The sequence below is a fragment of the Theobroma cacao genome, chromosome 9, assembly GCF_000208745.1.
Source record: "Theobroma cacao cultivar B97-61/B2 chromosome 9, Criollo_cocoa_genome_V2, whole genome shotgun sequence".
In the NCBI taxonomy this organism is placed as follows: Eukaryota; Viridiplantae; Streptophyta; class Magnoliopsida; order Malvales; family Malvaceae; genus Theobroma; species Theobroma cacao.
In genome coordinates, this window is record NC_030858.1 from 32197280 (window position 1) to 32210805 (window position 13526).

A 13526-nucleotide genomic window follows, 5' to 3' on the forward strand; every position below is an offset into this window, starting at 1 on the left:
TCAAAAGTTATGAGACAATTAAAAACACCATAACTTAAAAGTTTAGATATGAAAAGTGATGTTTTTATATTGTAGCTTAAAAGTTATGTCTTCTAGAATGAATAGTTGTCTTTTCATATGGTAATTATTGAAATAATACCTTTATCAAAAGATTGTCTTACAATATATAGAGGAGTCTTTAAGACATTGAGGTGTCTTGATGAAAAGGTTGTATCCTTAAAGAAGAGACACTTACAAGTTTATATAAAGAACTTGTTGCCAACCATTTTTACACATCAAAAACAAATAAGACGAGATCAAAAAAATTAAGAGAAATGTTATATTCTAAAAATAAATATTAGCACTTGAGTTCCTATCATTTACCAAAAGAGTCTAAATTCTTTCTAATCTACTTGCAGAGAATAGGTTTTAAGGCCAAACAACTTTGCAAACCTTCGATATGTGTCTAGCGGTCTACTCTCGTAAAAGTCTTAAATGAAGTTAGACGTTAGCTTCATTTAAGACTATTCGCATAATTTTCCTTTGCATACTGAGTGGTAGGAACAAAATAAGTCTTAAAGATAGCGTCTATTGAAAGACACATCTTGAAATCAATTTTGCTGGTTTCTTTGAATTCCAACTAAACCCCATTTGTATCAACACAAATAAGCCTTTATAACTAACAATTAACTAATTGTCATTAGTAAAAATGTCACTTATCATTTTATACTCACATGGTAGGTGAAATGTCTCATGACCATGACATCATGCCACATCAGCATGACATGTCATCATCCATTATGACATGTTAGCAATGTCACGGCAATGTCACATGGCATAAAATAACAAGTGACATTTTGACTAAGTTAACCATTAGTTATATAGGCTTATTTGATTTGAAATAAAACATAAGGATTTATTTAACTCCAAATAAAAGTACAAAAGCTTGATTGAACGTAATAAAAAAAAACCTTATTTGAATTTTTCTAAATAGTGTACATATTTTTTCAGATATTTTGCCTAAATATATTAATCATTAATGTATTGATCATTAATTCCAATATACATGAATGTTTTTGAAAAGTCAATATACTTGAACATGATTAATGCAACAATAATTAATGTATTAATTAATTCCCGTGATAACATGCATGAAATTACCATTTACCAACATTAATATTAATTCCACAAATTATACAATCAAAAGTCAAAATCATGAAATTAATGCAAAGGAAAAAGCATAAAATAATTTAAATTAGAGTCATTATAGTGCAATAAATGAAGAAATTACCAAATGGGAAATTTATGGGGAAGTTAGGTTTCAGCCAACAAGGGGAAGGGAATGCCAAAACAGGTGCAAGAAAAAAAAAGGCAAGTTAGTTGGCAACAATAGTCGTCGATTGATTGGCAACAAAATTGAAGGTAGCAAGTGCGCAAGGCAATGGGAAGAAAAAGGGGCTTAGCGCTGAAGAGTGAATAAGATAAATTAAGAAAAAGAAGAAGTAAAAGGCAATGAAGTTGGAGAGATCGATCGGTGGCAAGATAGTGATGCTAATAGGGGCTTAGGGGTTATGGGTTACTAGGAGTTAGTGCTTAATTGGTTAGGAGCTTAGGTTGAAAGTGAGAAAAAAAGCATCTTGAAGAAAGAATGAGGAAATGTCGGGTAGCTTAAGGTAAAACACTAAAACTCTTAAAATTAGAACAATAAAAAATAACTATAATATATATAATCAGATATTTAGTCTAGTTGGTTAAAAAATTTTCCCATCGACAATCAACTGAATAAACTAAAGAAACCAAGGTCCCTAAATAGGATACCCGAATACTCAAATACCTTATTAGCTTGACTCATTTGACTCGAATTGAATTTGTGGGTCTTGCTCACCCCCACTCATATTTTTCTATTTCTAAGAGAAAAGGATATACTCATAAAAATTAGTAATCAAGTACAGTTCAAATAATTCTTTTAAGAAAATAGTAGTGTTCAAAAGTTTTTCATGAAATAGAATAAAATGCAACACATCTTAATCTTAATCAAATAGTTTAATTACATTACATAATTTTTTTATGTGTGCACATGAATATTGTTTATTTATTTATTTTTTAATAATAACACTAATAATGAATAAAAATAAATATTTTTAAAATATAAAAGTTGAAGTATAGATAATTAAAATTTTGTAATATTAATCTATAAATAATTCAATGCCATCAAAATTAAGAAAAATATTCTTTAATAAACATCATTTAATGCAATTACCATTTTTATTTACAAATATGATAAATCTTATTAATATTTATTTAAAAATATTTAAAATGAAAATTTAGAAATATAATAAATATTTATCTTTTTCATTGATCAAAAAGTTTATCAACACTCATGCTTTGCGTATGTTATAGATAATAAATTTTAGATTATAGATAGTTTGATAATTTTATTAATTTTTTATGAAATTTTAATTAAAAATAAATGATCATGTCTCCTATAAACAAATATCATGTCAAGTAAAATTGATATTTGGTTTTAAAGTCTATTTTTTCATACAAAAAGAAAAGTATAAGGTTTTAAAGGTGTATAAAATAATTTTAGGTACATAATGGTGTGTTAAAAAATTGATATTAGTTAAACAAATTTTTGTAAAATATAATAGTTGAAAAAATAATTTAAAATTGATTGGATTCGTGATACACATTATTGATACGAACTTGTCATTTTTTCTTTAAGAGATTTTTAATAACCAAAGTCAAATTGGAATTAGCATTTGATTTATATGTTTCCATTTGATTCACCTGTACAACGATTTTTCTGTCTATGGCAAAGATAACCTTACAACATCTCTCATTTCATGCCATCGGCAATCCTCAATAAACACCCCAAAATTTTGCTTGATATGCAAAAAAGTTTCCAAGTTTGACCAAGAAACAGTGTTTCCAATTCTCAAAAGGGTCACGAAAGACACTTCCCACAGGAGATTGATGGCATTAGGTTTAATGAGCTCCATTAATGTTGAATAGCAACCAATCTTAAGGCAATGGAGACCATCAGATCATCAACTTTACACTGGATTTATTAAGACCAACATTTGTGGGAAAAGCATGACCAAGAATGAATAGTATCTTCAAGATACTTTTTAATTAAGATGATTTTTTCGGAAGTAACTATGTTGTGGTGGTTAAATATCATTTCATTCCTCCACTTCTAAGAAAACCACACAACAATACCAAACAGCACACTCAGTGGGTTTTGCATGACGAGAAAATCTTATTAGTATAAATAGAGTTTAGTTGGAATTCAAAGAAACCGACAAAATTAATTACAAGGCATGCCTTCATAGATATTATTTTTAAAACTTATTTCACCTCCATCACTTGATATGCAAAAAGGCAATTATGCTAATAGTCTTAGGGATACAATGGAACCAACTTATAACTTCGTCTTGCACTTATGAGAATAGATCACTAGATACACCTAAAGGTTGTAAAGTTATTTAACCTTAGAGTTTACTTTCTATAGCAAGTAGTTATAAGGAATTTGAACACTTTTGATAAACGAAGGGAACTCAAAATGTTTATGTTTTTTTCTAAATTTTTTATTCAAAACATAGCACTTCTTTTACTCTTATTTTTCTGCTCTTATCTTGTTTGTTTGATGTGTTGAAATGATTAGCAACAAGTTCTTTATATAAACTTGCAAATGTCTTTTTGCCTTAAACGCACATTTGTATATTACAAGACATAACCTTTGGATAAAAATATTATTCCAATAATTACTTTAAGAAATGACAACTATTCGTACAATAATACATAACCTTTAAGCAACAATATGAAAAGGTAATTTTTCATATCATAACCTATTAATTGTGGTGTTTTTCAACTGTCTCATAACCTTTAGATTTAAAGGTGTTTTTTCAATATATCACTTTACAGAAGACATAACTTTTTATATAAAAAACTACTAACAATTCAACATTCACACTATGTGATATAATCTTTCAATTGATATCTCTTTCCAATAATCACAACTTTTCATATGAAAAAAAACATAACTTTTCAATTACAACTTTTCATTTTGAAAATACACCACAAACCTCTATTGAGATTCTAATTAAACCACACTTAAGTGAATATCTTTTATTATAGAAATTCATTCTTAAATTTAAAAATTGTATAATATCTTAAAAAGTCCCTAACTATTTAGAAAAATTCAAATAATCCCTTATCTTTTTATTGCATTCAATTAAATATTTATACTTTTATTTTAAGCCAAACAAACCCTTATATTTTTATTTGAGTCAAATAAACTCCTATAATTAATTATTAACTTAGTCAAAATACTATTTGTCATTCTATATCATATGGACATGACATATTAGTATGTTATAATGCATGTTGGTGTGACATAGTGACATGATCATATTGCATTTCTCATCTTCTACATCAGTGCCTTGTGAGTATAAAATAATACGATACGTTTTGATTAATAACAATTAATCAACCATTAGTTATAAGAGTTTATTTGATCCAAAATAAAATATAAGAGCTTAATTGAACACAATAAAAAATAAAAATTTATTTAAATTTTCTTGAATAGTTAGAAGTTTTTTCGAGCATTACAACTTTAAAAATTTTACTTATGAGTGTACAATGTAGTAATCTTTATTTTTTTAGGTAAAATATATTGACCCTCTAACTTTTGATTGTAATTACATATAGGTCAATTAGTATTCAAAATGGACATCTACCCTAAACATATAAACAACATTAATGTCTAAATGTAAAATGTTTAAAATACTCTTCTTTTTTCTCCACTCTTTTCCTTTCTCTCAAGTTGGCTAGAGGCACTCCCTTATACCAACGGGCCACCCTGTAGTTGGATTTGGTTATAGAATGTCAAATTCAGCTGGATCTCCTAAAGGGAAAGTGAGATCTGACAGTGCAACCCAGATTTCATGCTCCCTTAAGGAGCGTTGGTCTGGTGCTCCCTTCGATTTGGCTAGATTTGGCGCTTTTTAGCTGAATCCGACCTCAGGGCGGCAATCGAGAGAGATTTTTTTTTAATAAGAGAGATAAAATTTTAAAAATAAAAACTTGTAATTTATATAGTGATAATTTTTAAAATTAATAAATGACAAAATTATCCTAAAAATATTACCATGTCTTAAAACTAATAGAAATATTGACAGTAAATAAACAGTAAGATTTATGTATTCAACGAAAGATTTTTTTTGAGATAGATTATCTATTTTAAATACTAATGAACTTGCGTGTAATTATAGTTAAAAGTTAAGAATTAGTATATTTTACTCTTATTTTTTATATATCATGAAAGATAAAGATAATAACTTTTTAAAAGTGTTGGATTATACATAATCATCAGTTAAAAAAATGACATAGCTTGAATAGTCCAAACCTAAATGATTCAAATTCATAATAATTCAAATTTGAAAATAACTTGATCTTATTCATCCTATTGCCATTTCTATTCAATAAAAACTCTTTTTTGAGTTTTATTGACTTATTCACTTTCTCATCTTAAGATATATAAAATTTAATTAAAATTAATAATTTTAAATTAAAATCTCAAATTCTAACTACTAATCGTGAATTGTGGTGATACGATAATAATTACCTATGCTAAACTGCATAATAAATGAGTCAATGCTAAACTGTATAATAAATGAGTCACTTGATCAAAAAATATAATTCGTTATTATCTTTCTTGTTTTAGTAGATAATAATAAGGCATAATTACCTTGTTTAGCCTATTAGATTGGATTTTGGAAGTAGAAACTTCCAAAATTATATTTAGAAAATCATAAACATAATGTTTAAAAAAATCATTAAAAAAATTCAAATAAATTCCTTTTTTATTACATTATATTAAATTTTTGTACCTTTATTTTGAATAAAATACACCTTTAATTAATCTATTAATCAAAATATTACTCATCATTTTATGCTCACGTGACATTAACATCAAAAGTAATAGATTATAACATGCCAACATATCATATCAACATTACAAAATATAAAATGATAAATAACATTTCAATGAAAAAGTATTAGTCAACTATTAATTATAAAAATATAAAAACTTGATTGAAATAATAAAATAATAAATACTTGAAATTTTTTTAAATATTTAATAATTTTTTTAAAAATATTACTCCAAAGTTGTGTTTTGCATGGTTATCTTGGACAAATGGTTCATCCCTTACCTTCTTACATTCCTCTTAAGGGTGCACTGCTACATGAATGTCATCTTCAAGAATTCAACAATCGAGAACAAATGAATCAAATAGGCCACGCATATGACTGCCATCAGTTGCTGCTTAATTAGCAGATCAAATAGGCTATGCATATGGCTGCCATCATTTACTGCTTAATTTGCAGTCAGTCACTGCTTAATCCGCTGTCCAGAAAACACACCAGGTCTCCGATATTGAAAGGGAACCTGAAATTCAAATAAGATCTCTGGAATGAACTTCATCTTCTTGCATGGTGATCCCATTTTTTGGTTTTAACTTATGAATTAGATATCTTATTTCTTCGCCATTAGATCCTTAATCAGCCCCAGTATCTCCTTTCTCATCTCACTGACCACTGATGGAGTTACCTGCTCCTTTACAGCAGACAACCACAAATCAGTAGCATCTTTGTTTTCACTGCTTTCATGCCAGCAGTGTATTGTTCTTGCAGTCACTGTAACGTATAAGCCACAATCATAACCATTAACTTGCTGTGGCGTGCCAATGCATTCCAGATACTTGGCATTACATGCTGAACTGGAGTCCCCGACAAAACCAACAACAGATTTAAACAGCCTCATGGCATGCCTCTTATTCATCTGCCCATTGCTATCATGATGAACAAAGACATTAGCACTTCTGCAGTATGCAAGTAAGCTCCAGTGACTTCCACCTTCAGCTACGCTCACATCATCATTATTATTGACAGGAAATATCACCAATTTCTTATCTGGCAGTTTAAGGGGTTCCAAAAAATCTTTGAGACCACCAACATCAGGACAGTTAGCTATCCAGAAAGCAATTGATGGTGAAAGCAATAGGATGTCCTGTGAAGGATGACTTGAAGATAGGAGACTGAAATAAAACTCAATGATTCTATCATTCAAATAATATGGACCACTGAGGATTTCCAAGTCTGATTGCCTGAGCACAACATCATTGTAACTGAGAATCTTTTCATCTGCAGCAGATTTTCCCATACTCTAGATATCAATCTGCATTCCTGAAAAATAAACAAACATGATGATTTAATTTACTTAAAAAGAAAAGAAGGAAGAAGAAGAAGAAGAAGATTCTACAAACATAATAAGAAACCAAAAATTATATCTTAAATTTTTTATCTAGAAAGTAGGGAACATCAGCAGCAATGAATACAACGAAGAGATTTATTAGCTATTCAAGAGCCAAAATTGGTTCAACTCTAAGTCCTGATCAGTAATATGTAACCCAGTAATCTTCAAAAAGACACATCAACCCTAAACATCCAGCAACTCGTAATAAATCTTAACTTTTTCCTTATACTTTTCTTGCATTATAGTAGCTTTAGAGTTGTCCAAGCACAAAATAGGGGGGAAATAGGAAAAGACAAGACCCTCCATCCCTTAAGTTCATCAATTTGTCTCTAAATTATATTTTCAGCAGAAAGCACCTTCTTCCTCAGAGGCTTTGCAATAGAGTTACTAAAATAGAATAGGACTGAAGCAAGATTTTCTAACTGAACGTGCACACACAAGGATATATGATGAACAAAACCAACCCTAGTAAAAACTGTAGTTCAGTTCCACATTACTTGTTTTATCTAGAGCAAAATAAGCATGGCCTATGCTAAACCAATGCTACATTTTACTTGTTTTATCTAGAGCAAAATAAGCATGGCCTATGCTAAACCAATGCTACATTTTACTTGTTTTATGTAGAGCAAAATAAGCATGGCCTATGCTAAACCAATGCTACATTTTACTTGTTTTATCTAGAGCAAAATAAGCATGGCCTATGCTAAACCAATGCTACATTTTACTTGTTTTATCTAGAGCAAAATAAGCATGGCCTATGCTAAACCAATGCTACATTTTACTTGTTTTATCTAGAGCAAAATAAGCATGGCCTATGCTAAACCAATGCTACATTCTACTGATGACATATTGTAATACAAGTTAGACAACCAAGTAAAGTAATCCAGATATTACCATTCAAAGGCAGACCCAATTAAGGTCAGCTCTACATGAACTGCAACAATTTATTCAGGCCAAAGGCAGCTCTCCGAATGAGAAGCCTTTCCCTTGTTAACCAGTATACCCCTTTGGAATAGACCTACCTTTCTGTACTTCAACCCTTAATGTAAAATGATCAAATGAAATCCACCAAACAACAAACCCAATCAATCCACTTGCGGAAGACTAAAGAGACAAAATGAAGTAATCCTTAATTCTCACCAAGAAACAGAAACAAAAATCACCCAAACGCTGTTTTCTGGTTTATTGATAGTTAAAGGGTAAGAATCCCTTGTACAATAATCTCGTATCCTCAGTTTAAACTCTAAAGATATCTAATCATAGGTAATTTTCCCTCACTAATTCATTCACGTCGGATTAAACCTTCTGGTCCGTCTAAAGAGTAGATAAAGCATTATTATTAGTATCATTCGATGCAGAAGAGGAAAGATAATCTTAAGAAAAAAAAAAAGAGCCAAAACAAATTGAAAACTTAAAAATGAACACAACCCACTTACCCAAAACGACGCCTGAGGATAAAGCGTACGCGTTATTCCCTTCTTAGATTATCACCGCCGACAGAACTATGAACATCAAGCACAGATGATTTTCCCTGTTTCTAGAAATGGACCAAGAAAGAAGAAAAACCTTAGAGTTAGAGGCAGATCTAAAGCCCAAGACCATAAACAAACTAAATGGGCTTTTGAGGTTTTATTGGGGCTTCGTTAACCTTGAAATGGGTTTGGGTTGGGCTTTGGGAGTAGCCCAACTGCTTCAATTATTTGTTTACGTTTCCCTTTTTTTTTTGGTCCAAGATGTTGGCAGCCACAACTTATTATCTTTATTATGTTTGGTAGAAGTAGCATGTATATCTCGCACTTAAAACACATATAAATATAGATTCTGAAATACAAATGCCACCTTCATTTATACTATTGGCTACTGATGATGATTTTCATAATAAACATGTAAGATGAGAGGAGAAAGGGAAATAACAGAAGCATTCAAAGGGTAGTTTCTGCTGTGTTTGAACCTCAAAATGGCAAGAGAACAACACAAAAGTACTAAATTTTTAACAACCATCCTTCAACATCAGCATGATAGCTGGAAAATAGAGGAACAACAACGAAGGAAGCAATTTCTGGTGGATATCAATTTATTTCACAACCATTCGATTCAATAGCAGCAATATTATTAGGCTTTGAGGGATGCCCCTGCTTTCACAAGGTCTTCTAGTGCCTTCAAAATCTGAGGCTCGGTCAAACCTTCCAAGCGAATGCCCCTCTCCACGCCCATATCTGCAAAGAAACCAAATTGCATCAGCTGGATCTGATGCCACAAACTTATCTACGTCACTACATGCAGACAGCTTAGAACAACAGCATGGGGAAGAAAATAAGCTGGGTGGCACCCATGACACTCCCTTAGCTAGCTAGGGTCTTGCACAGACACTTAGGATAAATAAATACAAAGCAAGACAGATTTCACACCAAGATTCTGCAATCATTAAAGTAGTAAACAATTAAACTTTATTACTGCTACTATATGCTAATAATAAATAAAAAATTTATCCAATCGCATTTAGGCCTAGATGCTTAAATATATAATCTTTAATGTATGTGTGTAAAGAAAAGGCTATAAGAAAATGGATAACAATGAACTAAAAGGTATTTGTCGACTAGTATTAGTTTTGTTATCGTCGGCACAGAGAACAGTATTTCAGATAATCTCACTGCACAAAGACAATAATGGTACCAAGTAGAAGATCATAAAATACAACATAAACTAAATAGATACAAAAGCAAGCAACAAACATCATTGCCTAACATGAATATGTTCTACAAACACTTCCCCTTGGCCGGTGGCTGAGCTACACAATGAAGTCAAAACCCCCTCATTCTAGAACGCCACAAAAGTTAATGTTGAGAATAATAAAATATAGTGAGTAAGTAATTTGAGTCTGATTCTTGTGTCCATGACTAAATGAACTTACTAGGCAAGCTTGCAACATCATGCAACATTCGAGGATAATCTTACGGGGGAAGAAAAAAGAGAAGAAAGAGAATTGAGTTCACCAGTCTACCACAAATTCACATCATAGAAATCTTGAAGTACCTTCTAAATCAAGCAGTTTAACCAAACATGCAAAGCAATAACTATGTAAAAATTCTAGATTTGACAAACCATACATATTTGAAGTACTTTATAGCATGTTTTCTCTCTTTAATGAGTGATCACCCTCATTCATAGATTACCAATAGCTTGTTTGGATAAGGAGGGCTCTTCCAACAAAAAAAGTTTGCACCCGAGCATTTGGCTCATTAGTTGGTGCATGATCCCCTGTCTAAAAAGCAAGATTCGAATCCCCTTTCCCCCAGTTATTAAAAAAAAAAAAGAAGTCTTTTTGGTCCATCAATTTTGGGCACTAAAGCATCTTTTTAATTGCATTCACTTGTTCAAATTTAGCAAATTGTCTGTTCTGATCATCTGATAGAAAGGGGCCCTGATTGTGGGCCATTGGGACGTATTTAGTATATAATTGTCTACATGCAGTGCAACGTGGAAGAAAGAGAAATTTGTGGGCGGATCTGTTTGACAATGAGAAACAAGGAGGTAGGTAGTTGGTGTTGTGTGGGGGTTTTATTACAAATAGGACATAGCAGAGAGAATGGGATGTGTCTCAGCAGGGTTGGGAATTGGATTGTGGTGTTAAATCTGCATTGTCCATTCTGCATTGTGAGTCTCACATGTTGATGGGGAGCTTCATGATATTTGATTTGGTTCCAGCATGGGGCGTTTACATCTGGGTAATGGCAGTTTGTTGATTGCAGTGTACTGTGCACAGAAACCAAATAAGCACATGTAAACAACCCTAGATTATTGCCCTTCCTTCTCTTATTCATGTTTAAACCTTAGCCATTATATAAAATCTTTCACAAACCTTAATTCTACATGCTTTCTAATGCATTTCCCCCTAAAATCACTCAGCCAAAATTGATTCAAAACTCACATCTTGCAGCTGTCAGGAAATTTTTAACCTCAGGCACAGTTTTCAGCCACTATTTTGTGGTCATATCCTTACCAACCTAAACGCAAACCCCACTTTCGACCGTAACTAATTTTCCTAAACCAACTAAGGCAGGTTATCTCAAATTCGCTGTACATTACCCATTGAACATTAAATTTTGGAGCATATCACTTTGAATGATGATAGAAACCAAAATTGATTATAAACAGAAATCAGTCCCAACCAAGCAATTTATTGTGGTTTTACAACAATTGACAAGAGCACAACATTTCTCTATTCAAAGGGCCATTACATTAGTAATCATTTCAATTAAAGTTTTCCCTTGTTTCTAGTTCCTGCATACCCAGTATTCCCTGAAGCTCATTTTTTCAATTATCATTAGAACTGAAACCACCTTTGATACAAGTAAAGTAGCATATAATAGCATCTTATGCTAGTAATGCTTCGAATACCTTGACCAACATTACATTGCAAACAGATGATGGCACGAAAAGACAGCAGGGAAATGCCGTTAGGGCGATGATTTAAGTAGTGTTATAATAGATATTCTCGTTATTTTGAACTATACTTAAAGTCAAAAACACTAGTTATTTACCAACAGTCCTCTTAAATTCCTAAATCAAAATTGGAAAAGCAAGCTTCGAAAAGAAAAACTTTAAAGATTGAAAAGGAAACCAAGAGAAACGGAGAGCAGAAGATATACCATATCTAGCCCACATCTGGGGCTCAATCCCACTGCATTCACGGACAAGGATTGGGAATTTGGGGTTTAACGTCTTGAGATCCTTGTAATTTTTCTCCACGAATGACCTATTACCAATAAAAAGAAATTTATTATATAAATTTAAAAAAAAAAAAGAAAATGTTCAGTTTAGATTGAGGAAAATAGGAAAATAAACCTAGCGGAGGCACTCGAATCGGATTTTTGGCAAAACAGAATTCGTAGTTCTTTGAGGTTTCGAGATAATTGGCCTCTCCACGCCATTCTTTCTTTTCTGTACTATCTGATAACAAACTTAACACTTGGGTTCGAACTACCTTGAAAAGGTGGTGGAGCGTTTGAGAGGAGAGATAGGGGAGACTCGGGAAGAAGAAGAAGGGCTCAAGATGACAGAGAGGGTGTGGGGATAAATATGTAATTTCAACCTAATCTAAGCAAGTGAGGGACACGAGAGTACTGTAAAATTTTAACAAATATAAATAAAGAATAGTAACTTCCATTTTTTTTTTTTATAAAAGTTAGCCATCAATACGTAAATATATCATATTTAAAAGTTAAAAAAATTAAGTATTTATTATTATTATTTATGTTATTTCTATTTTGAATATAACAAATTAATATTTGTGTGAGTTTTAAAAATTAAATTTTCTTCAAATGCTATTAAGTTTATTCATTTATGTTCATCAGACACAATTGAATTGGATTTAAAACTTGTATATAATTATGGCACTTCTTACCTAATTTATGCCACATATTATATTTATTTACAATTTATATAATTTTATATATTAGAATTTTTTTAATTTAAACTTTACATTAAGTTTTATTTATTAAAGAGATGTGTTAAGTTTTTTTTTTTTTATCATTGTTCTTAACATTTATGTTAAGATTTTATGAAAATTGATTTGAACTTTACATTGATTTCCTACTTGTTTACATAAACCTATTATCAACTTATATGTACTTATTTTTGCCTTCCATTATGTTTATAATTAGCATAATTTATTTTAAATTAATTACGATATTATTTACTCATGTTATAGTAAATGTGACATGTTTTTATCTTTATTGTCACATGTTTATTATAATATTTGAAATAGTTTAATGTTTATAATTATAAGTATTTATCTTAAGTTAATTATAACACTTCTTACTCATTTTTATATTAAATGCTATGTACTTTTGTAACACCTTACTCTAAATTATCTGTGATATATCATTCACATGCTTTTGATAGCATGTTTGTATATTGAATTGCCCCGGAAAACAAGTTAAATGACTGTATTACCCCTAATGGTACGGTTCAGTCAAATAAGTATTGAACTAGTTTAAATAGAGAATCGAGGATGAATTTGAGAAAACTAAAACCCATGGGTCGATTTAAAATGAGGATTCAGAGTTTGAGATCCGATATGGAGTTAATTCGGACTTTAAGTATTATAGGGGTAAAATGGTAATTTGCCACATGAGGACGAATATGGAAATTTTTAATCCCGTTTGATTAAGATTGATTATATTAAACTTATTGGAGTTTAATTTGAGGGTTTGGCAGTGAAAAA

The 13526-nt window shown here is 30.9% G+C and overlaps 2 protein-coding genes across 2 annotated transcripts; both read right to left on the reverse strand.

The window, feature by feature from the left end:
• Positions 6057 to 8869, reverse strand: LOC18590109 (NEDD8-specific protease 1). The gene is made up of 2 exons (XM_018127479.1): positions 8737 to 8869; positions 6057 to 7230 (listed from the first exon to the last, which is right to left on the reverse strand). Exon 2 carries the CDS (start codon positions 7205 to 7207, stop codon positions 6521 to 6523), a length of 687 nt encoding a protein of 228 aa, XP_017982968.1. The 5' UTR covers positions 7208 to 7230; positions 8737 to 8869; the 3' UTR covers positions 6057 to 6520.
• LOC18590110 (NADH dehydrogenase [ubiquinone] 1 alpha subcomplex subunit 2) lies at positions 9120 to 12422 on the reverse strand. Its single transcript, XM_007015444.2, has 3 exons — positions 12146 to 12422; positions 11950 to 12056; positions 9120 to 9516 (listed from the first exon to the last, which is right to left on the reverse strand). The coding sequence occupies exons 1-3, from the start codon at positions 12229 to 12231 to the stop codon at positions 9413 to 9415; spliced, it is 297 nt and encodes a 98-aa protein (XP_007015506.1). The 5' UTR covers positions 12232 to 12422; the 3' UTR covers positions 9120 to 9412.

What these genes read in the sequence shown, in the direction of transcription:
- LOC18590109 (XM_018127479.1), bottom strand. Translation starts at nt 7,207, where the DNA reads ATGGGAAAATCTGCTGCAGATGAAAAGATTCTCAGTTACAATGATGTT.
- LOC18590110 (XM_007015444.2), bottom strand. Translation starts at nt 12,231, where the DNA reads ATGGCGTGGAGAGGCCAATTATCTCGAAACCTCAAAGAACTACGAATT. An exon ending in GATTCGAGTGCCTCCGCTAG is followed by an intron (nt 12,057 to 12,145) that starts GTTTATTTTCCT and finishes TATTGGTAATAG; the next exon opens with GTCATTCGTGGAGAAAAATT. An exon ending in CCAGATGTGGGCTAGATATG is followed by an intron (nt 9,517 to 11,949) that starts GTATATCTTCTG and finishes GTTTCTTTGCAG; the next exon opens with ATATGGGCGTGGAGAGGGGC.